This window comes from Chamaea fasciata, unplaced genomic scaffold (assembly GCF_029207755.1).
Source record: "Chamaea fasciata isolate MVZ Bird 193981 ecotype frontalis unplaced genomic scaffold, bChaFas1.0.hap1 SCAF_11, whole genome shotgun sequence".
In the NCBI taxonomy this organism is placed as follows: Eukaryota; Metazoa; Chordata; class Aves; order Passeriformes; family Sylviidae; genus Chamaea; species Chamaea fasciata.
This window is the reverse complement of record NW_027094096.1, coordinates 4906297-4930844: the sequence shown is the minus strand read 5'-3', so window position 1 is coordinate 4930844 and position 24548 is coordinate 4906297. Positions and strand designations below refer to the sequence as shown.

Genomic DNA, 24548 nt, shown 5'->3' with positions numbered 1-24548 from the left:
GTCTCCTGTACTCCTGAGCCAGCTTTAGCAACTTCAGAAGGAATTGCCACGCTAACCCCACATGACAATCACCCTTATGAAAAACTTATCCTGAAGTGACAAAACAAATTAATTGTTGCTCCTGTGTGTATGTTCAGACTTGGCACATTAATTAACATGATTTTTTTTTTTTTTTAAGACTTCTGCCCTTCCTGCCAGCAATGGTTAAATTAATGACCGTCCATGTGACAAGAGGTGGAGAGCGGAGGCATTGGAGTCAAATGATCATTACCATACACAGGGACTCAGACAGAGAACAGTTCACCCCTTGGTCCTTGCTACAGTGCAGCCAGAGCAGAACTTCATTCTCCTTCCTTTCCTGCTCCACATGAAGCTTTGATTTCTCTGTCTGTTCGTAGATCTCCTAAGTACAGGTGTCATGCTGTAGGCTGGTTTATGAGATAAGATGGTCTGATTTTGTGGGGCTAGAAGGCTGCAGGTATAAACTCAAAGCTCCAGCAACCCAAGGATCCAGTGAGGCACAGTTGACTTAAATACAAAACCAGAATCTCATTGCAGGAGTTTTTGATACCTGTACTCCATTTGATGTTTTCACTCAAGAACCTCGAAGTGCTGGTTGAGTTGATCAGGGGCAGGGAAACAGAGGGGAGGGAGATGGATGGGGGAGGCAATGCAGGAGGGAATAAGAGGAATGTGGGGGAGCTGCTGGCTGCTGCCCAGACCCATCTGTTCATGCAGCGACAGTTCCTAGGGTTGCTCCTCTTGCTCACCTGTGCTTCAGAGCAGCACCAGCTCACCATTAGAAGCAGCATGTTCTGACAAAGGCGCTGTGTGTCAGCGCCCGGGAAAATCTGTGCCCGGCTTGTTCGACGCAGGGAAGAAACGCAGCGTTAAAGCTGCCCGGCAAGAGGCTGAGAAAATTGTTTTGTTTGTTTTCTTCCTTTGAAAAACGCGATGCAGTCACTGACATTACAGCACGTGAAGGAAAACCCAAGCCCGCGGATGCAGCGCTGACAAGGAGGCCGTGAGGGAGCTTCGGTCCCCTCGCTTCTCCCGCTCCTCGGGCTCTCCCGAGGGCCCGGCGCTGGGGGCAGCGGCAGTCCCCGGGCGGGCGGGGAGGGCACAGCCCCTCGCCCTCAGGAGGAGCAGCGGGAAGGAGAAGAGCTGAGGGCGGGCCTGCCTGGCATCACCCGGGGAGCTCCCGGGCACGGTCCCGTAAGGGCTGGCGAGAGGATTAGCCCCGTGAGGCTGGGCTGGGAGGATAGAAGCGACTGTCCCGCCACCTCCACCCCCGCCAGTGCGCGGGGCTGGAGGGGCCGCCAGGCCGGGCAGCACCCGCCCCCCGCACCTCAGGACTCCCCGCCCCAGCCACCCCCGCGCCACCGCCCTGCCCTGCGGCCCCGCCCCGCCGCTGCGCGCGCGGCATTCTGGGTATTGCAGTCCAGAAACTCGGTCCCACTGCCTGCTGGCGCGGAGTGGAAAACTACATCTCCCGGCGTGCCGCGCGGCGCGGCCTCCCCCGCCGCCGCGCCGTGTTGTTGCGCCCGGCCCGGCGCTCCCCCGCCGCGCCTGGTGTCGCGGGGCAGCCCGGGGCGGCGGCGGCTCCGTGCGCCAGGGCCCGGCATGGCGCTCCCCACGGCGGCGCGGCGCTGCCCCTAGGTGCGGCAGCGCTCAGGGCCGGGCGGGGCGGCCATGCGCCACACGGGGACTCTGAGGGTGCCGGGCGGGGCGGGAAGGGGGGGCGCGCTGAGTAGCCCGTGATGGCGAGGGAAACGCGTGAGGGGGGGAGATCTCTGGGGTGTGAGGTGGGACGGGCGGGGAGTGGCGGTGCAGGGCAGCCGTGGGGCCGTGACGGGCGATGCCGGGGTCGGGGCCCTGGAGAGGGCCGGGCCGGGCTGCGTTGCGGCGCAGCTGTTGCTGGGGTGGAGGGAAGGGCCGCTGAGGAGAACAGAGCTGGGGAGCAGCGGAGAGGGAGCGGCCGGGGTGGTGCGGGGCTGGGGCTCCCTGGAGAGGAAGGTGTGTGCTGAGCAGCTGAGCTTTGCCGGTGGCCGCACCGGGGACAGTGGGAGCCGAGGAGTGCTCTCGGTGAGGGGATTGCTGAGGAGGAGCTGGAGAAAAGGAGTGTCTGGGGGCGATGCTGGCAGTGGTGGTGAGGCAGTAGAACTGTGGGGTTAGCTGTGATACTGGGGAGCGTGCTGAGGTGATGGTAGGCAAAATGGAGCCTGGGTCTTGGTCAGTGTATTACGTTAGAGTTGGGTTCCTTGACACATCTGGAAGGCATTTCTGTAAAGTATTCAGAAACGCGGTGTGCACGGAGGGCCTAGCATACTTAGAACGCGTTGGCAGGTTCAAGGAGCACTTCAGATCAAGGAGTGGAAAAAGATGCAGGTAACTCTTCAGGGGAATGAGCCAGCTTCCAGGAACCTCACTTGAGAGCTATGTATTCTTGCTTGTTACAGTTGACCAGTGGAGAAATCATCGCTTTTGTGGTGTTCTGCAACATCCTAATCCTCCCTGATTTTGCTAAAAACCCCATCCTGTAGGCATGGCTCACCTGAGAGAATTTGCTAGCCAGGTAAGTGGTGATTAAAAATTTGTTTTAAAACCCTCTTCAAGGGTTTGCATAATGGTGTTTGCTCTTGATACAAGGGTTTCAAACAAATAACCAGAAAATCATTCTTTGCCACTCTTTATCTCTCTCATACAGGTCTCAGCTTACTCCTGTTAGCTGACTGACCTGTGTCTCACTCTGTGCCTGGTGTTGGGCTGATAGTGTTGTGTTTCCAGCCATGCAGAAAGTGAATTGTTCACCCACTATGGAGCTTTTCTCTGGGATTAACTGTGTTCTTTTTCGGGAGACAGGAGTCATTGGCTTTCTGAGTATTTTTGGAAGAGGAAGTCTAGAAATGGGAACAGAAAAACTGTGTATGCTGGCTCTGCCAGACATACCTTCCTAAAGTGTTCATGGCATTAGTCTCAGAAAAATGGTCCATGTAACATTGCTGAATAAGAGGCAGTGATATTTGATACTGGGTCACGACTCTTCTAAGAGATCTCAGCCTCTGTGGATGTGGTTAAATGCTGCTGTTGTGATGACATTTTCATGGGAGGACTGTGGAAGGATAATGCCAGGATGTGGGACTAAAAGCTAAACCACATTAATAGTATTGGTTTGCATCTTCTTCCCTCTGAATTTGGTTGTGGGGTGTGTTTGATTATTGGCAGATGTCAACACAGAATACAGGTCTTGTTAAACCATGTTTTGTGAGTTTGGGGGCATTATTCTGTTCTGCTCCTAGGTGTAGAATTACTAAAAGCTTTAGTGGTTTGAGCTAATGCTTTTCTCTGAACCTTTACTGATTTAAAATTGATTTGCAGTGCACCTTTGCATGCTGTCTTTCACATCGACTGTTTCCTCAAAGTGTGTATGGAATTAAATGTAAATATAATGCCTGGCTGAGTCACTGTACAGGGAGGGAAGAGGAAGGATACTGTCTGGTTAGGGCAGAAAACTGAGTTCTGTAGCTGCAGAGGAGCATTCACTCATGAAGCTTATCAGCATTCTAGTGGTTTCAGCTGTAAATTTATTATGGAAATGTAAGGCATTCTCAGACCCTGTCATCCCATGACTCTCTCTCTGGTCTTGGAGTAGGAAACCAATCTGTGTTGTCCAGTCCTCCAGTCTTTTCAGGAATCCCTGGTGCAATCTGTGTAACTGAGGCTTGCTGGGAGGGCAGTAGGAGCTGGCCTGAAATTTTCTTCACTGGAATTTAGGGAGCAGTGGGAGGTGCTGTGAAAATCAAGAGACTGACACTTGCATTGAGATATCAGAGGCTTGTCTTGTCTTTGGTTCTCAGTTCTGGTGCAGATGGGCAGAGTTACCTTAGGCCACTGCCCAGACTGCTCTGCCTCTGGGCTCCCATTTCCCTGCCCCACCTGCTTGTCTTCTCTCTTTCCTTGGCTCCCTTGTGCTGTGAACACACAGCACTGCAGGCCTCCAGTCTTGTTGTGGAGCTCTATCTGCCAGCCGATGTATTTATGTTAGTTACTGTGTTTAAAACTCTCATCTGAGCTCTGTTTCTAGATTTGCTGTTCCTTACCTCACCTTGGAGAAGCCATTTAGGTTTTTTTTTTTGGCTAAGTAATGCTTCACCTCCTGAAGGAAAAGAATACTGTCTATAAAGAGAGCCAAGAGTCTCAGACAAACACGTGTGTTTCAAGGTGTTCAACACAAACTTCCCTCTTCTCTGTGCTCCAGAAATTCAAAACTGTCCCAGGTTTTGGCAGTGGCATAGAGCTGTGCACTCATTTCATATAACAGGGGAGCTTTCAGATGGTTCCAGATACAAAGCTGGTTTCACCAAAGAGACTGTTGGTATCCCAGAGTGTTCATTATGCTGGGTGGGAAGTTGGGGAGCAGGGGAAGCAATGAGGGAAAAAGAGCAGATGAGTTCTAGTAAAACCAACTTCCTTCTTCCACTGTGTTTGGCAGAGCAAAATTATGTTTGTTTGGCTGTTTGGAAGGTGCACCAATCAGAAATAACACTAAATGTGGCTGTAGTTCCACATAAACCCTTTGTAGTTGCCACGCTCCTGGTCAGCTTCAGCAAATAAACTATTGTGGCCTTGGCAATCTTCTGATATAGACCTCTCCCATGTAGAGCAATAATTCCAATTCCAACCTGCCCCAGATTAAGGAGCTGTCATTTCCAAAAGGGTTTAAACTCCCCTCAGTGTTTTATGCAACAAATGCAGGCGTGATTCTTGCTCTTGAATATTTTGAGAGTAAGATCCAGCTGGACACGGCCCAGAGAGAAGATCTTCAGCTTTAAATGGTGTTTGCTTCTGTTCCCAATATGCAGCTTATCTTTCCAGGCAGTAGCTTTGAAATGAGGGCAGATACTTACCCTTCTTCTCTAGTACTTATCCACATCTTCTCAAAGACTGTGGATATCATGTCTCCGCAGCTGGAGGTGGCAGAGCTGCCAAAACCATTCTTTCCCCATGAAGCAGCTGGTGTTACTGCCAGGCTTGTCTCATAACACACTGCAATTCCTAATTGCTGATGGCTGCAGTGAGTTGGTCTGTTTTAGAACATGGTATCATCAGTCAGGATGGCAAACAGTCCCACACCTGTCAGGACAGAGCATCCTTCTTTCCTGTGCTGTGAGATTGGATCCCGGAGGGCAGGAGTGGAGCACATTATTAGGAAATTGTCATCATCCCTCGCATTTTTATTCCCTTCCTGCACTTCCAACTGAGATGGTGTGTTGTGTGCTCTCCCTCCAAAGCCTGTCCAGTCCTGCCTGGCCCATCTCTATGTCTGACTGACTGCTCTCAGTGGACAGGAACAGTAGGAAGCTTTTTGCTTCAGATCTGCTGTGTAACAAGCATTCAGTCAAGCAAAAAGTTGCAATGGTAGTGACCATCCCTTAAGGGCTTCGCATGTGGTGGTAGAACAAGGAGCTGCTGCTGCTGACCTGAAGCTCCGTTTTTCAGCTCTGATGGGTTCTGTGAATGTGGGAGAAAAATGGGGAGAACCCAAGAAGCTGGTGAGCAGTTGCAAAGGTGACAGGTCCTAATAAGCTGCTTTGGGTTATCTATACTCGTTTAAACAGGTGTAAAGCATTTCATCTGGATTCTGTTGCTTCCTACTAATGAGGTTTTCCAGATGTGTTTGTAGCAGTGTAATTCCAGAAGATGGATTTCCAGCCAGGGTAGTTCTCTAACAAGATGACTGGTAGTGAGATAATTCATATTTAGGAGAGGGAGGGATGGTGCTTGTTAGACCTCTCACCATGGTGCTTTGCAGGTGTGCTGGGGAAGGGGACAGTCAGGCTCATGGAGTGCATCCTTCTCTCTCCTGAGAGAGCAGTGCAGTTCCATAGCTCTCTGTTCTTGGTGGAACTGCATTTGTGCTGCTCTCTGGTGGGTGCTGTGACTTCTATGCCCACAGATCTGAACATTTTTGTTTGTCAGCACAGGTCACCATGTGGTGTCTCAAACTGGATTTTTTATAATGGGCAAGGGCTTTTGATCAATGTCCTGCAGGCAGGACATCTTAGTTTGTTGTGGAAATTCAGAGTTGCTGAAAACGCCACCTGGCAGTTTCTTCTGTGGTGTCCACAGTGATAATTCACAAGGTGTTCTCTTGAGTAGACACTGGCCTGCTTGAATTGGGGATGGGCCTGTTTCCTCCTCCCTGTTTACAGAAAGGGAAGAAATTCATCAGCAAACGGTGCTCCTCCAGCAGTGTCCAGAGACTGTAACTGTGGCTGGAATGACTCTGCCCCCCTTGGCCCTGTGCTGGTTCCCTGCGTTCTTTCTGTTACTGATTTCTGGAGTTTTGGCCAGTGCATCAAGGGCTGTTCATCCTTGGGCCCTCCACAGAGTCAGACTCTGCCTCTGCCACCTGCGAGCTCTAAAACATTTCCAGGTCACTACTGGGAAGGTAAATCACTACCTATAAAGGAGGTAAGTGTCCCAATGTTTCCACCCTAATGGGGGTGGGCCTGTCTCACCTGCCCATCAGTTACATTGTTTTCCTGAGTCCCCTGGGCAGAATTTCTATCTGCTTGTCAGGAAGCTTTGTCTCCTTCACAGCACCTACCTGAACTTCTTTGTTCTATAGGAAACAGGATAAAGCAACATCCACGTCTGGAAGCATGTTTACAAAGCTGTCCATAATTACAGAGCATGCTACATAAAGTGGTGGTTGTCCCAAAAGCTGCCTGCCACAGCTGGTGCTCTTATGTTTGATGTCTTGATCTGGAGAAATCAGTCCTGATTCTCTGATGTGCCCTACCAAGCTGAGGGCAGAGCAGTTACTTCCACCTTGCTGTTTCTTACCTCATGGAAAAGTGACATGGGAGGGGAGGAAATGTTTTCTTGATGATTTGCTTCCCGGCAGTATTCATGTGGGTAATGTTTCTTTTCTGAGTTGAGCAGGTGCTTCTAGGAGATGATCCTCTTTCTCTCTGTTCTCCCTGATGTGTGGGAGTGGCTGATGTGTTGGCACTTTTAGGGTGCAGTAGGTCACTGTGCACAGTAATGTCTGGGGCACTTTCTTGCCCCTTCCTTCAAGTCAGTCAAGAGGTGGAAACTGCTCCTAGTCTGTAGTGAGCCTGGACTAGTCAGACTCTTCTCCCTGCCTGCAGTCATCATTTTCATGTTGTCCCATAACATTTCTCAAGCTCAAATTCTCTTCCCCCCACCTCCCTCTTTCCAGTCTCTGCTCTGTATCTCCAGTTCTTTTTATCTCTGAACATCCCTTCTGGCCTGTTACAGTGCATTTTTTCAAAGTACAGCCTGTTTGGAGGTTGCTATGGATGCAAAAGGATATTTGGTTATCCTTCTGTATCTTGGACTGGAGTTTGTGTGGAAATCCTGTTGAGTGAGCTGCCTGTAAAGCTCACCTGAGCCTGGCTTACAGCAATGCACAGAAGGCAAACAACCTGTGATGACAGACTGGCTTAATCATTAAGCAACACCTTGGGCTGCTCAGTGATGGCTAGAACCTAGTGTGAGATGGAAAAACGCAGCTTCTGTGTTCTCTGATAAAATCTGCCAACTCAAGGCCCTTGTGAGAGAGCACTCTCACTGGGTGACGTGCTGGAGGTGAGACTGAGAAGTTCTGGGTGTGGAAAATTCCTTCTAATGGCTTGGCTGCTTCCTAAGGTCAGGCCATATTTTCCAGGGGTTTTTTTCAAACTATTAAAAAAAAAAAAGGCAGAAAAACTAGTCACAAAGAGTATTTTAGTAGCATGAAGGACCTCTTGGTGTGTGGGAATTAAATAGCATGAGAAAGTCACTGTGATTTGTTCCCTTTCTTATCCATACTCACCTTAATAAAGAATCAACTGTGCAGCTGCTGTTAAAAGGTCAGTATTTCTCTGTTAGTAACTGCCTAGTTGATGTGCTTTTCTAACAAAGGAGGTGCTATTTGCCTTTGCACGTGGTTGTGGCAGCCAGAGAAGAGGCTGGTACAGAAAAGCAGGTCAGGTAGATGGAGTGTCCATTCTGCTCTCCTGCCTCCTCCTTGCTGCCGATCTTCCAAAAGATGTGAGGCTCCGTCAGCAAATGTCTGAGGAGAGCTGGGCTGAGTGCTGCCTGGAAATCAGACTGCAGCAGAGAGGACAGTAAATGTGAATTCATATTACTGTAATATTTCACCCTCCAGACAAGTAGGGAAGGGTGCAGATCTTTCTAATCATTTCAGTCTTTGAGTGCAGGAAGGCTAATGAGGGAAACATTTTCATGGCCTCTTGCTTGTGCCCATTTTCTCATCCAGATCTCCAAGGAAAAGCTGGTTCTGGTACCCCTTGCTGGTCTGTATTGAAGTGTGAACAGACACTTGCTCATGGAGCTGCTTTGGCACCAGTTGGTGCCTGCAGTTGGGCAGCCCTGTCCCAATGGAGCTGACACTTTCCATAGCAATATTTGCTGACATTCTTGCGCTGGGCTTCCCTTCTTTTCCTCCTCCACTGTGATCTGCAGGGTTGGAAAGCCTGTGGAAAAGGTTTCTTCAGTTCTAATCTTGAATCTGTTCTGTGCTAACTTTGTAAGACTGTTTAGGATACGTGAGTTTCAGGTGCCTTTATCAGCACAGTAGGTGCAGAGATACAGAGATGAGCTGTAGGGGTATGTGTGGTGCTCTGCAGCCTTAATGGAACTTAATGGAATTTTCCCATCTCTGCTTTGTGGTTTAGCACTCCAGGGTGGACCCTGAGGAACTGTTCACCAAGCTGGAGCGCATCGGGAAAGGCTCCTTTGGTGAAGTGTACAAAGGGATCGACAACCGCACCAAGGAGGTGGTGGCCATCAAGATCATTGACCTGGAGGAGGCTGAGGATGAGATCGAGGACATTCAGCAGGAGATCACAGTGCTCAGCCAGTGTGACAGTCCCTACATTACCCGGTACTATGGCTCCTACTTGAAGGTAGGACAAACCACGGGGATTGCTTGCCAGCAGTTTGGGAATGGGGAGGGCTCCTCTGGGGATGCTGCAGTGGATGGTGCTCTGCTCACTGCATTGATGTGCACTTAATAGCAGACTGGGCTTTAAGGCACTTGCTGGGCGCATGGAAATGAAGTGCCCTGTACTTTGTTGTACCAAGAGCAGGGCACTTCACTGGAGAGCAATTTGTTGAAGACTGAACTTTCCCTGGTCTGACAATTCTGGAAAGGAAGTTGATGGAATACTTTTCCAGAATAGCAGTCTTAAGGCAATATCACTGAGGGATTTATGCCTCTGAAAAAAAGAGGAGGTTGAAACTACTTTGTCAGAAATGGTAAAAAGAATATGAACTGAGTCTGTGCAGGACTACTAATACTGCTTCCACTGAGAACAGATTTAGGAATCCCTAATGGAAGTAGTATTGATCAGAAGTGGCCTAGGCATGCTGGGTGCTGGAGGTGAATGTAGCAGTGGGACTGCAGCAAACAGTTCCTGACCTCTTTGGGTCCTGAATATTCCTCCCTTATTTTTCAAAGGGCATAATGCCTTTTCTCAGCCTTCTGCTATAGTTTCATGGACCTGCTGCTTATCTTCTGTTGGGACCCTGTGAACCTCAGCATGGAATCTCTTCTCTGAGGAGTAGGAGTGTCTTGCCAATTGCCTTCAAGCTGGCAGCCCTGTTAATGGGATCAAAGGCTGCTTCCCTGCCATTGCCAAGAAGGACTTGTGCTGGATGAGGTGTTGGAGAGATGCTAAAGGGCTCCAACCTGGGAATAAGCTTATCTGTGGGCTGGGCAGTCTGGTGCCTGTAGGGGCATTTGCCCAGGTAAAACTGCAGACTGAGAGTTAGAAGTGTGCTGAAGGCAGGTCCACCTCTGTAATGCTGTGTCAGCAGAAGAGAGGGAGCTTGGGGCTCCTTCCTTAAGCCCCTGAGAACTGCAGTGTGCAGCATCTCTTGGATTGTGTGCAGGGCTACTCTTGTGTCTTGCTGCCTCATGAGTGTTTGACTTTTCTGTCTGCTTTTATTCCTGTCTTTGCTCTTGATTTGTGCTTTTGCTTGCAGGGCACTAAGCTGTGGATAATCATGGAGTACCTGGGAGGAGGTTCAGCCCTGGATTTGGTGAGTAAGTGGCAAGTTCTGGACTGTGAAATATACTGACTGAAGACTTGGTTTGTGAAACGCCCATAAGGCAGACACTCACTTGGTACATACTGTCTTTTTGGCAGCCCTGTGCCCGAGGGATAAGCAGTGCAGGACAGACGTGTTGGTTATGCTTATCCCAGGACAGAGGGAATGTTTTCATGGAGCTCACCTGTCCCAGCACTGTTGTCCAGCATGCTGTATGATGGAAAGAGCCAGTGAACTGAAAAGTGAGCACAGCCAGTGCTCACTTTTTTTGAGCAGTGCAAATCTGTACTTCTAGTCAGAGTCATGGTATTGCTCAGTACTCTCATAGCTCAGTAAAGACATGGTCTGTGATTAAGTTACCCCAAATTTTGAGAGAATACAAATGCAGAATTTACCTATAGGCAAAGGTCTGCTGCCCTGTATTCTGTCACAGCATTTTTCTCTTCTCCTTAGGGCAATAACCCCTGTTTTTCCAGAACAGCAACTAACGATGTAGGGGAAATTGCTGAGCCTGCAGTGACTTGGAGGAGGGTGTAGTGGGGGTCTGTCATCAGCAGAAGTTATCTGAGTGTCAGAAGCTCAGTTACTGCACTGGGAAGGCAGGACTTGGTTAAAGGAGAACTGATGGAAAGAAGAAGAGCTTTGATACAGTGCTCCACAGCCTGAGAGTTCGTGTCTCAGAGGCTGAAATTCAGTACTTGCCTACTACCAGAGATACCTGAACAAGACAGACTGTTAAAACGTTCTGTTGGCCAACGTATTTCCAGGCCAAAGAGAGAGATGAACTGCTGTTTGTTTGGGAAGCCTTTAAGATAGATAGACTTGCGAAAATCCCCTAAAGTTTTTCCATTGAATGCTGCCAGGTGCAAACACCGGCATTCTGCTTGTAGCACATGCATCAGGTATGCAAGAAGGTGCCTTCTGCTGAGTACAACCTGCTTGGCCAAGATTTCCAAGTAACAAACTGAGAGCCTGGAAGACCCAAGGCATCAGTCACCCTCTTTTAAGTCATCTTTCTGCCTTTTATCAGCTGAAGCCAGGACCACTGGAGGAGACTTACATAGCTACTATCCTGAGAGAAATCCTAAAGGGTTTGGATTATTTACATTCAGAGAGGAAGATCCACAGAGACATCAAAGGTAAGACTGGAGAGCTCAGCTCCCTTTCTGGTAAGGCATGTTAGTAACATAATACTCAGAGGTATTATATTCACCATAATCTGCAAAGCTTCAAAGACTGTTTCTCAGTTCTGCTTTTCTTTTTGGGTTGCTGTTTTCTCAATGATGCTTGTCACTGTATGACAACTCGTGCTTTTCCTGTCTTTAGGGTTTAGAGTAACAGTAAGGATCTGTAGCTCTCCTCTGGCACTTGGAGTTTGGACAGTCAGGGAGCTAAAGCAAAGGAGTCAATGAAAGGCATGCTTAGATATTGGCTGACCTGTGTCTGGGCATTTGCTTTGCTGCTGGACCCCAGGGGTGTGTGTGCTGGTTGTTGTGGTTGTGGCTCACAGCAGAAGTGAGCTGTCCTCGTGTAGGGTTCACAGCCCTAGAAAATCAGGGCAGCTTGTGTCAGCTTATCCTCCTGCTGTTTTTTATAGTCACTGGCCACGTGCAGGGTAGAGAGAGCTGGCCTCTGCCTCTCAAAGAGCAGTGTCCCAGCAGGCCCAGAGCATCAAAGTACTGCAGGAGGATGGAGGGATGGTGCTGTGGGGCTGGGCCAGTGCTGGATGCTCTCTGCTCTGACCCACTGCAGGAGGGGGTGTGAGCAGGCAGGGCACAGGATGAGCAGGCAGGGCACAGAAACCTCATACAGGGAGATGGGGAAAAAAGATTTTTGTGTGAGACTGCACATTTCTAGCACTGCAAGATGTGCAGGAGTGTTAGCTGCCAGTGGTGTGGAAATGCTGAAAGTTGTTAGGTAGGGTTTCAGAATGAAGAGTCCTACAGAAAACCCCCATTCCCACACCTGCACAGTGTTACAGTCTTATGAGTGAGTGGGAACTAGTACAAGAGTGGAACTTGAGCTCTTTACAAGGGTCTGCTATTTAACCTGTGATGAATGCTATTCTGGGAAAAAAATCAAGAGCATTAGAGACTGTGTTGCCCTCCCTTCTTTGTGTGGACAGGAGTCACATCTAATTGATGGTGTGGCCCTTCACATCTATTCCCTGCTCCTACCCTAGCAATGTTCCCCTTCTGATCGAGAAAAGTGCATGAGCTTGTTCCCTGTTACCCAGTGGAGTTCAAAGCATGAGAATGGGCCTGAGGCTGGAAATCCAGCCTGAGGGTTATCACTGGGTGAAGGAGGATGGCACAGGAGGGCTCAGCTCAGTATTCAGTTCTGTGTGGGCTGGAGGTGATTCTTAGGCCAGTGAACTTAATTTCTGATTTGTGTGTACAGCTGCCAACGTGCTGCTCTCAGAACAAGGAGATGTGAAACTGGCTGACTTTGGGGTGGCTGGACAGTTGACAGACACCCAGATCAAGAGAAACACCTTTGTGGGGACCCCATTCTGGATGGCACCAGAGGTCATCAAACAGTCTGCTTATGACTTCAAGGTGAGCTGGGGGCAGGAGGATTGCTGCTTGGGGCTACTATACATGAGGTGGTGCTGGGACAGGGGCGGAGATTGGATGTGCTGCTTACTGCAGGAATTACTCTTTTCTGTTGTGATGCAGAGTCTGCTGGAGAAGTTTGTGTATTAGACATGAAATGCCCCATATGATTTATGTGATTAGCTGTCCTAAAACTGTGCTTTCATGTTGTAGAATTGCTCCTTGCTGTTCTGTGTTCCTCACTTTTCCAGGCAGACATCTGGTCCCTTGGGATTACAGCCATTGAACTCGCAAAGGGAGAGCCTCCAAATTCTGACTTGCATCCTATGAGGGTTCTCTTCTTGATCCCCAAAAACAACCCTCCAACACTTGAGGGTCACCACAGCAAGCCCTTCAAGGAGTTTGTGGAAGCCTGCCTCAATAAGGATCCTAGATTTGTGAGTATTGCTGCCCACCTGTGAGTTGGGGTAAAGGTCAGCAGAGGTCAAAAATTCCTTCAACAAGAAGGTTCCAGAATCACAAAGAGAGAGAATTGCTGAGCTTACAGGATGGATACGTGAGCCTGGCAGGACCTTCCTCATGAGGGAATGTGGAGGGATCAGCACTGATCACTTCTCTCTGATGACCAGCAATGGGACCTAAGGGAACGGCATGAGGATGTATCGGGGAGGTTTAGGTTGGATATTAGGAAAAGGCTTTTTCCCCAGAGGGTGGTCAGGCACTGGAACAAGCTCCTAAGGGCAGTGGTCATGGCCCCTAGGCTGCCAAGAGTTCAAGGAATATTTGTATGACACTCTCAGACACTTTGTTGGGGATTGGCAGCATTGTTGGGGGCTGTCCTGTGCAGGGCCAGGAGTTGGATTTGATGATCATTGTGCATCCATTCCAGCTCAGGATATTCTGTGATTGCAGTTGAAGTCAGTGAGTTGTGTGTTCAGTGTGCAGAGATGGTTAGATGTGACATGCTCTCCTTATCTGCTCCAGAGGCCAACAGCTAAAGAATTGCTAAAGCACAAGTTCATCACACGCTACACCAAGAAAACCTCATTCCTAATGGAGCTGATCGACCGATTCAAGCGCTGGAAGTCAGAGGGCCATGGAGAGGATTCCAGTTCTGGTGATTCCGATATGTACGTACATGTTTTCCATGGAGGGATATCCCTGCTGCCCCTGCTTGCCTCAGGGTAGCCTGCTGCAAACAGCTTGGGTGCTTTTTCCACCTGAGATCTTACCTTTGAGCTTTTGGTTGTGGGAGTGAATGCTACCTGAAGGGCCAGGCTGTTACCTCCTGTTCAGTAGGACTCAGTTCTCTGTTCTGGTCTTACCCTGTGGAGCCTCTTTGCTGAGTGTAAGGAATCAGAGTACTGATACAAAATATTTAGTCTGCGTGTAACCAGTAGAACTGGGCTCTTGTTGCCTGTATTTCATGCACCTTTCATTAACTACAGAGCTCCAGGCTTTAGTAACTGTGCAAGAGCTGTGTTGGTGTGCGTGTGTACTCAGGTGAATCTTTGCACTGCTGAGCAGGACAGTCAAGTTGTGGGCCTTGGGTGTGGGAAGGGCATTTCCTTGCCAGAATGGAGTCACAGAGCTGCTCTTCACCTCTAGTGGCAGCGACTCGAATGGCCAAGGACTCAGGGAGATTGGCTTATAACATCTAAGTCTGGCCCCTCACATTGTGAGCTTGGATTGTCTTGAAATTCTCCTAAATTTAACTAGCACTAGAAACTTCTTCAAGCTGGCTGGATCAGAGAGGTGAATCTGGTGATTTGGAAACATGATGTAGTACTTTGCTCAGATCTCCTTGGTGCTGTATGTGTGCTGTTTAGACTGAAGTGGTTTCTCTTCAGAAGTTTTTCTGGGATAAGGAAAAGCCTGAAGGACTGCAGCAATATGGCAGTCAGGTGGGGGGAACACGTGATTCTGGGAAAGTATGGGCAAACCTCCGATGTATGGAGGTGAGGCTCTGTCTTGACTTTTCCCTTTCCATTTGCAGTGATGGAGATGCAGAGGATGGAGACCAGGGTCCAATCTGGACATTCCCACCAACCATTCGCCCCAATTCCTTGAGCAAGCTGCACAAAGGAATGGCTCTTCATGGTTCCCAGAAGGTCTGTGTGCTGTCTGGTCTTTCTGAAGTGGTCTGAACAAACGTGAGCTTTTGGGTGTCTTGGGGAAGCCACCACGCATTCATCTTCTGTCTGAAATTTACTTCAGTCTGGCAGCAAGGGTTGGTGCTCCAGAGTTGCCTCTTCCACATCATCAGGGTACTGTGACTTGGTTTTCCCACGATCTGGTGATGGGATTGCTATGGAGGTGCTGGGAATTCACCAAAGGCTCAATACTTCATGTGCCCTGGAAGCTTTTGCTGGTGCTTGTAACTTCTTTTCTTGTTGCTTTCCAGCCTACTGAGCCCATCAAGAGGCAACCACGGTCACAGTGTCTCTCCACACTTGTTCACCCAGTTTTTGGGGAGGTGAGTAGAACCTTCTTGGTGTCTCTGCTAGTTGGAGATGAAGAGATACCTGACAGTGATAAGTAAATGGGAAGGATTTGGAGAAGGGAGGTTGTGGTGAGGTATCTAGTAGGGTTAAGGGACTCTGAAGCATTTTTACCAGTCTAGAGGGCTACACCATATGTGGGGAAAGTGAGTGTGTCCCTAGCATGTCCTCCTGAAAACACTTGTGTTTGGAAGAAAGGCATTTCCCTTCTGGTAATCTGGGTTCTGGTGAGGATCTGATAGAAAAGTATCTGTCTCTTACCTGCATCTTAGGCTTGGTGCCTGGGCAGCTCCAGACTCTGATGTCCATGGCTGAAGTGCAGCTCCTGTTAGAGCAGTTAGGTGCTTGAGCCTGTCACTTTGCATGTCCACGGCAGAATTACTGAGGGGAAGGTAGGTGGGTTGGAGCAGGAATTGGCTTTGCTGGTTACTAGGCCATTTCTTCATCTGTACAGACTGTTATTGGTTGGTAGAATGCCAAGACTAGGGAGTTCCCTGCCACCTAGCTTCTGGAAGGCAGGCAGAGAAAATGTGTTCACCAAGTTCCCCTGCCTTGTGGTCTGGATGGGGCTGTGGAGTTGAAGTAAGAGCTGCCATTAATGATGGGATGGTGTCTGTATCAGCAGAGGGGTGACAGCTCACCTTTCCAGCTGAGTAATGTTGTCAGGGAAGAGGAGGATAATCATAAGGGGGCTGGTGGCTATGAGCTCTGGTTGCTCTTTCCAGCAGAGGGGCTTTGGAAGAAATCAGTTAGATGCTGCCTGTCAGGGTTCTGTTCTTGAGATGCTGGTGACTGACAACCCTTGCTCTGGTCCTGAGGAGTTACTCTTCTGGATCCTGATGGCATGGCCCAGCAGAGAGTTATGCTTTCTCCAGGGACTTAACTCTTTTCTCGGGTCTGCTGCTGTGTGGAAAGAGGGTTTGCTGCATGGCAGGATCCAGAGAGCATTCTGAAAAGCAGGCTCTTGAGACCGCTCCACTTTGGAAACTGGGAGTTTATCTCACTGGCCTCTTCTGTGCTCCACGGGGCTTGACTCTCAGAGGTCAGAGCATAGACCAGTGACCTGGGTCTTGTAGGCCTAGGGCTATGAGATGAAACCACATTAAAACCATGTTGGTTTGCGATGCAGTTTGTTTGTGCAGCGCAGTCACTGATGTCTGGGTCTCTGTTCAGTTTAGGAGCCTCCTGGGGCAGAGTGCTCAGGGCTGTGACTGTAAGTGCATTTTTGTGCTATTCCTTACTCACCTTGCTGCACCAGTTCCAGGCAGGAAGTGGCTTCTGGAACATTTCATTTCTGCTAGTTTGACTCCCTTGCCCCAGTTTGTTGATCCCCCTTTCCTCTGATTAGACTTTTGCTGGCTCTGCAGATCTCACTGAAGGGAAGTGGGAGCAGGAGGGTTTCTGGGCAGGCTCTGAAATAACCTGGCTTTTGTGTGCAGTAGAGGGGACTTGAAAGACTTCTCCAGGTGAAATCTGCTTTTCTGCTGGTTGGATGTGTTATTCTTTGCTATTGGTAGGAAACTAGAGCTGAAAGCTTTGTCGTCCTCACTATTGTATGATTGCATCTTAAACCAGCTAGGCTTGATCCCCTGTTTCCTAAAGGGGCTGAAGCTGGGCTTTGTGAATGGAAATCTGACTAAGATGTTCTTTATAGTCTTTCATCTCCCTTCCCTGCGTGTGTGTTATTGGATGTTAATGTTGAATACAGCCCATGAGGAGTTGTTAACAGGTGTGGACAACTGCAAATCTGGAAACATTGTGGAGCGGGGAGATAAAATGATGTTTGGGCCCGGTGAGGTTGAGGTCAGTGCAATGCTCTAACTCCTGCGAGCCTCTAGAGAACTGTTCTGCAGTGGGAAGAGACAGCCCAGCACACACTGCTGCCATCACAGGCTCTTGGGCCAGCTGAAGTTCAGGGGCTTGGCATCAAAGGCTGATGATAAACTGACACCTTACCTCCAGGCCAGACCCTGTGCTTATTCTGAGGTGGGCAGCCTTTGGTAGGTACACATCAAATCCTTGGCTTTAGCATCACAACTATTTTAGTCCTAAGAAATCTGTATCCTTGATGTGTAACTGAGTTGCCCTCCACACCCCTACCACTTCTGACTGAGCAGAGGTGTGTGTGGGTTGTTCCCACAGAGTTGTGGAAGGGACCCGGTGCCCCACTGGGGAGGCAATGGCCCTTTTTGGCTGGGCCAAAACTGTTTGTTCCCAGCAGGGGACTTGGCGCACAGGAATGGCTGCAGCTGGGGATTAGCATTCATATTGTTTTGCTTTCCAAGAAAAGGTGAGCTCCAACAACAGGAAAAGCTGATCCTACAATTGAGACAAAGAACCGCGAGGCTTATGTAAAGCCCTTTAATCAGCAGGGCCTAATGAGAGCTTATTGAACTGGACAGTGGTAAGCTGGCAGATGTTGCTGGTTCAACAGGATACTTGATTGTTGTTCAGCCCCTTGTGTGATGGTGCCCTGGGGAAGGGGCTGTCATATCAGCAGCCCCATATTTTGGAAGAAGAAGGTAGGGAACTGCTTCTGGGAGTGGAAATGTAGGATTTTCAACAACAGACTCCTTCAGGTCAGCACCAGTGACCCATCAGGCATTCCTTCTCAACAGAACTGTAGCTATTTCAAATTAAAAACTGGAAACATGTGCAAGTAGAGGCTTAGTCAGAGTGCACTGACCCTGAGGGATGTGAACTGCGGTGGGTGCTGTGTGTGGAGGTCTTGGTGTGTTGTGGACTTGCTTCCCCTGCCCCCCTGGCTAAAGCTCTCTTAAAGAGGAGTGTTGGAGGCCAAGGGGCTCAGGATCCCTGGTGTGGCAGTTGTCTTCCTTGGCCTCCCAGTCACTCGAAGCAACTCAAGACTCTTTTGTGGTTATTGAAAGTGGTGGTGACTAACTCCTGGTGTTGGATATGTTCTGCCCCACCTGCCTGTGAGCGTGTGTGTGTGTCTGGGTGCTGGGCTGTCATTAGCAGCAAAGGTGATTGTACTGCTTCAGATACACCTGGAGTTCTTTGTGCTGTTACTACTTACGAGTTTTCAGGGCTGTTGGTTCATTCCTTATGACATTTAGTTTGTTTAAGAGTACATCCTGCTAGGTAAGGGCTTTGATTGCCATTAGTACCTGGAGGCAAATTCAAACCCCAGACTTTGGACTTCTACCTTCCTGACCTACAAATCAACGCTTTTTTTGGTTCATTTAAGTGGAATGTGGGTGCCCTCCTGCATCCTGGTGGAATCATAATAAGAGGGAAAGGGCCTTAATGTCCATGCCGTGCTTCTTGACCAGCGATTTCTGCAACAAAATGAGGACCTAATGCCCTGTTTCTGGGTTACAGCTCAAAGATAAGCACAAGCAGACTGGAGGCAACGTGGGAGCCATGGAGGAGCTGGAGAATGCCTTTAGCTTGGCTGAGGAGTCCTGCCCAGGCATCTCTGACAAACTGATAGCACACATGGTGGAGCGGGTCCAAAGGTGAGTGAGAGTCCTGAGTGTGAGCTGGGTGGAGCTAAACTCCTGTGCTCCAGGGCTGAGCAAAGGTCAGTGCTGAGCAGCCAAGACAGACAGAAGTCAATATTGATGGCAGCTGCCTTAATAGTTCCAATGGCACTTCTTTGAACTGCTTTCATTTAATGGAAGCAGTTCTTTTGCCTCAGAAGCCTTTCCTCACACTCACAGGTTTCTGTAGTGTAGATGGATGTTGTGGGGCACAGGAAGATGCTGCTGTTCATCTCCATTTTGCACATATATCTATATACGTAGGATGTCCTGCTGGTCCCATTACCCAGGCAGCAAGGACTATGCAAAATCTTATTGGCATCATTTCTGGGATAGAAAGTTTCTGTTAATAAATACCTGTTTTATTGCAAGGAATGTGCTTTAAAGCACAGCTACGTGCAGCTTGTCACTGCTTGCCCACCTTTAGGTATACACAAAAGTAAATTTGCCTGACAAGAATTATTTATTAAACCAGTGAAGGAATGTAGTCTGGTAGAATTTAGTTCTTTGCTGGGTCAAACCTGCCTCCACTGCTGGCACCAAGTCCAGTCACATCCATGTGTTGCAGGTTCCAACACAGGTAACCTGGTCACAGATTTATCAGGCTTTATTTAACCTGAATTTGGCTTTTCTCCCTTTCACAACAGGCTATTCTGAATCTCACCCTTTCCTTACCAAGAGAGACACTTAATATTTGGCTCCTCCCTGGTTAGCAGGCTGGAAGTGTTTTACCATACCAAGAGAAGCTGTTCTGTGCTCTGGCTGCCCCTATAAACACCCAAACTATACAGTCTTTACACCCTTGAACTTAGGCTTTCTAAGCATTTCTTTCTGGTGGGTTAAAGTTTGTCCCTTGTAACTCAAGTGCTTATTAAGTAGAAGAGAATCATTAAGGTTGGAAAACATGTCCAGGATTGAATCCAGCCTTTGACTGATCACCACTGTGTCTACTAGACCGGAGCACTGAGTGCCACATCCAGCTGTTTCTTGAACGTCTTGAGGGCTGATGTCTCCACCATGTCCTGGACAGCCTGTTCCAATACTTTACAACCCTTTCCGTGAAGAAATTCTTCCTGATTCCCAACCTCACCCTCCACTGGTGCAGCTTGAGGTTGTTCCCTTTTGTCCTGTCCCTGTTCCCTGGGAGCAAAGCCCAACCCTCACCTGGCTGTCCCCTCCTGTCAAGGAGATGTGCAGAGCCAGAAGGTTCCCCCTGAGCCTCCTTTTCTCCAGGCTGAGCTCCTTTCCCAGCTCCTTCAGCCACTCCTGGTGCTCCATCCCCAGCTCTGTGCCCTTCCCTGGGCACAGCACTCGAGGGGCCTCACAGTGCCCAGCACAGGGGGATGGTCACTGTTGCTGACACGAGGCCAATGGCTGGCCTTCCAGGCCACCTGCACACATGCCAGCTCATGTTCAGCTGCTGTTGAGCAGCATCCCAAAGTCCTTTCCTGCTAGGCAACTTTCCAGCTGCTTTGCCCCAAACTTGTAGCACTGCAGGGAATCGTTGTGGCTGCAGTGCAGGACCTGCACTTGGCCTTGTTGAACCTCACACCATTAGTCTTGGCCCAGCCTGTCCAGATCCCTCTGCAGAGCCTTCATGCCCACCCAACTCGGTGACATCTGTGAATGTACTCAAGGGGACCCTCAATATCCTTGTGCACATCATGGATAGAGACGTTACACTGGACTAATCCCAACACTGAGCCCTGGGGAGCCCTAATGGTGATCAGTCCCAGCTGGATGTAACTTCATTCCCCAGCAGTCTCTGGACTCAGCCAATCCAGCCAGTTTTTAAGCCAGCAAAGTGTGTACCTGTCCAAGGTGTGGACTGCAGCCTCTCCAGGAGAATGCTGTCTGGGATAGGGGACTGTTTGCAGAGCCTTTCCCTCATCCACTGATCAGGTCACCTGCTACAGGAGATCAGATTGGTCATGCAGGACCCACCTTTCCTAAACTTGTGCTGTCTGGGCCTCACCCACTGGTTGTCTTCTACATTCTGCTGTCAAGCAAAGAAGAGCTGTAGATATTAAGGACCAGTTATATTTGCCATCCTAGAGGGCTTCTCTTTCTACATCACTGGAGCTTCCAAGCAAATATACCATGGGACTGTGTAGAGCCCTCATCTAATAATCACTTAAGGCCAGGAAGAGAACACTCATTCTTGTGGCTGACCCATGGAGGTCACAGAAGGTGTCCTGTGATACCTGAGCCTCTGACTGAGCAGGAGGTGCACACGTGTGTGTGGATGATTGCAGACAGGGGGTTATTTCGGCATCATTCACTCCTGTCAGCCTAGAAACGACACTGCTGGACAGGGCAGAAGCACAAGATGCTTGGTTTTTGAGGGGCTTGCAAAACCTCAAAGACCTGGTTGCTTTCTTGCCATAAAACACTAGTGCTGAAAACTTCTGATTAGGTTAAAACTGAATGTTGAAAGTCTGAAGAAGTGTCAAACCACCTTGGCTTTTTGTTAAAAGTGCTGGTTTTGTCTGTCGGGACTTCATCAAGCAAAAACTGGCAATGGGAGTGGGAACAGAGCCAGGCAGCCTGAGGCCTTCCCCCACAGACCTGCTGGTGCCATTCCAGGTGAGAACTTCAAACAGGCAGCACTGAGCAGTTCTCCCTTGTTCATTGTTCCCTGCAGGTTTTCACACAGTCGGAACCACCTGACCTCTGCCCGCTGACACTCGCGTTCCCTGCTGCTGTTGTCAGGGGGGAAGGATTTTTTCCAGCTTCATAAGAACTACATCTCTAATCCAGACCACCATCTGCCGTTGGATGTGACATTGTGATGGACCCCAGGACATTTCAGAGCCTTCATGTTAGCCGTGTTTCCATGATAACCCAGGGTGGGGTTTGCAATGCAAGTACAATTCAGACCTTTTGCAGAACCCGAGATGGGCGGTCTAATTGTTTTTACAATGTAATCAATGCAGTTTTTAATTGTTTTCCTACAATGGATGTGTCCATTTTGGCTTGGTTTGATTCACAGCTTGTTTCTGGTAAATGCCTGGCTGCTGGAAAAAGGGAGGTTCTCTTCCATTGAAATATGTTTCACAGGCAAGTCTGATGGGTTTAGTCTCCTGCCCTTCCTAAAGAAGTGTTTGTGAGCAGTAATGTGAGTGCAGGGATGTTGGGAAGCTCTCCAGGCATTTAAGGCCTCTGGGAGAGTGAGACCAGCTCTCCAGTTGTTCTGAAGGAACACTTCAAGCCCTTCACACACAAGTAACAAGGCTTTCCAGTGCTGCAGCTGATACATGGTTGCTCTTTCCCAGCCTGTCATTTCATAGGAGGATGGGTTTGCTGATTGTTCTTTTCTTGGCTCTGGGACATCATTTTGTATTAGGCCTTAGTTTATCTACTTCAGGCAACAGCAGAAGTTGCCTTGGGTCTCCAGGGAGCAGAAGGCAAAGTGGGTGTGTTTGCTTGTGGGAGTGGTGGAGTTCCTGTGCTTGGTGCTCCTGGCAGCTGGACAGGCAGGCTGGGCAGTGCTGGTCTGAGCTGTGCAGGCCCACGTGGGGCAGGAGGGTTAAAAAGGGGAATGGGGGGGACACAACAGCTGCTCACAAGGCAGAGGGACACTACATAGCAGTTTTTGATGCAAAAACCTGTGCTCTACAGGAAGACATAAACTGGATGGCTCACAGCAGTGTGGAAGGGCTGGGGATTCCCAAAAGCTGCTCCAGGCCTCCCTCTCTTTCTCAGCCTTCCCTTTCTGGCTCCTCCTTCAGCCTGGGATCCAGACTTGCTGCAGCCAGGGCTCTGCTCCAGTTGACAAGCTGGGGTGGTGTTTGGTAGCAGAGAAAGTAAAGTATCTACTGCTGTGTTGGCTGCCTAAGATATTCCAGCAGAGCTATCCCCAGGAGCTTTGCTTTCTGTATTATACTAGTTTATACAGCAAATCTTTAATTCAGGTAAGCACACGGATCTTAAATCTACATTTTAAAGGTCTAGAAAAAGAGGCTTAGGAAAATAACCCCTGATAGTTTAGAGAGCTGCTCTCCAACTGAAAAGAGATTCCCATGAAGTCAGCAAGAACTCAGTTACCCAGATCTTTCTGTCTGGGTGTTTGTATGTGGATGATATGGCTCACCCCAGAGCCACTGAGAACAAAGGCTGGAGCTGTTCAGCATTTTTTTTTAAGGACAGGCCACTTGGTTAGAAACAAGGCTTGATTTTTGGTACTTAGATTCAGACCTGCAGATTTGAAGTGCTGGGCTGCAAGTAGCTCCGTGGGACCACATGTTCCCTGATCCTGGTGTATGGTTCACTTTACCTTATGACTATCCTTTATTTATCCTGATGGATAAATCCAAGCTCAGCAACACTATGAACTTGCACAGTAGAGAAGAGGTGCTGCTGTTGGCTCTCTGATGCAGAGCAGTGTTCTGTGGTGAGAGCCAGCTCAGAGCTTGCAGTTAGGAAGACCAGAACAAACCCACTTTTCCCTCAGGAGAAGAAGTTAATGTATAGACAGGATGATTGGAGAGGGGGAAGGCAGAGGCTGCAGGCAGCACAAGGGCCCCTGCTGCTTTTAAAGGTGCTGTTCACGGCAGTAGCAAACAGTGTTGATAAGGTACCTGTGTCGTTACTCGCATGCTCTGCAGTGTAACGAGGAAACTTTTTAAAGGAAACAATCCCCACACCCTTCGTCCAGTATTCAAAGCAACAATGGGTTTAGTTTTCAAAAACATTGAAAGGGATCTGCCACTTTCAATAAAGTAACAAAACAAATGAGGCTGGTGTAACTGTGTTATTAGGGGGAAAGGATTGGTTCCAGCTGCTTTTCTCTGCATTCTTCTTGGTCTTCCCCAAATCTTCCTCATGCAGAGGACAGAGACCCCAGAGACAGAACCAAGTACTGTGTGTGCAAGGATAACAGCTGCAGGCGCGTCAATCTTTCCTGCTGGCACTCCAGGAAGCCCACACTATGGGCAAAGGTAGAGCTGTGCACTGGAGCACACTGCACTGCCTTTTCTGCTGGAGTTTGGTCATTATCTGCAGTCTTCAGTCTCCGGCTTGGCTGGCACCAGGGCATCTCTGCCTTCCTCTGTCTCACTTTGCAGCTGGGAGGGGGCTCAAGTGGGGCAGGGGCTGCCCAGGGAGGTGGTGGAGTCTCCCTTTGGTGACAATCCCCTGCACGGATGTGGCCCTGCATGAGCAGGGCCTGAACCAGGCAATCCTCAGCCTGTGTGACCCAAGGGACAGGATGAGCACTTTGGAGATGCCACTTTGTCTTTAAACCCTTGTGACTGTCCTTCCCTGGGCAGGAACAGAGGTGAAGGGCACAGCTGAGGCTGTAACCAGTTCTGCAATGTTCCTTATCCGTTTTTCCCTTGGAGCCAAGAAGCAGAACTGATTAAGGTACTTCTGACTTTGCTTTTTGGGGGGAATTCTGCTAAATGCCACGTGCTCAGCTCAGCAGTCTGCTGCCAGGACAGTGGTGGTGAGCTGGCCTCACCTGCAGCTGGAGTGCAAAGCACAGGTGCAGTGCCCAGGTGAGAATGCAGAGCTGGGTGGGTGCAGTGGTGCCTGATGCCTTACACAAATGCCACTCTGGCAGTTCCCAGTCGGGCACTAACCCTGCCCAGCAGAGGACTTGGCTCCTGGCACGCCAGCCCTTGTCCACTGGCACAGCTGAGGTGGGGCCAGCATGAGAGAGTTCACTGGTGTAACAGAATCGTTTCTCTGACCAGGGACAAGGCATTAAATGCAACAGGAATCAGGATTTACTGCACAAAATCTGTTTTCTTAAGCAGTGAAGCCGGACTGTGGTACCCTGGATGAAGGTCAAGCATGAAGAGGTAAAACTCACAGTGTAGGGGTTGTTCAGCCTGGAGAAGAGAAGGCTCCGTGGTAACAAGGGGAGAATGGCTTCACACTGATAGGGCAGGGTTAGAAAT

The 24548-nt window shown here is 49.3% G+C and overlaps 1 protein-coding gene across 1 annotated transcript; it reads left to right on the top strand.

Moving 5' to 3' along the window:
- The first annotated feature begins 1534 nt into the window (after positions 1-1534).
- STK25 (serine/threonine kinase 25) lies at positions 1535-23379 on the top strand. The gene is made up of 12 exons (XM_066194054.1): positions 1535-1659; positions 2460-2575; positions 8709-8939; positions 10021-10077; positions 11117-11225; positions 12487-12644; positions 12893-13078; positions 13626-13771; positions 14638-14752; positions 15046-15117; positions 18485-18621; positions 21290-23379. The coding sequence occupies exons 2-12, from the start codon at positions 2546-2548 to the stop codon at positions 21327-21329; spliced, it is 1281 nt and encodes a 426-aa protein (XP_066050151.1). The 5' UTR covers positions 1535-1659; positions 2460-2545; the 3' UTR covers positions 21330-23379.
- The last annotated feature ends 1169 nt before the right edge of the window (positions 23380-24548 follow it).

Bases quoted from the DNA above. Each gene is read 5' to 3' on its own strand.
- STK25 (XM_066194054.1), top strand. From the start codon at position 2,546: ATGGCTCACCTGAGAGAATTTGCTAGCCAG. The intron at 8,940-10,020 runs GTAGGACAAACC...TTTTGCTTGCAG, and splicing joins ACTATGGCTCCTACTTGAAG to GGCACTAAGCTGTGGATAAT. The intron at 13,772-14,637 runs GTACGTACATGT...TTCCATTTGCAG, and splicing joins AGTTCTGGTGATTCCGATAT to TGATGGAGATGCAGAGGATG.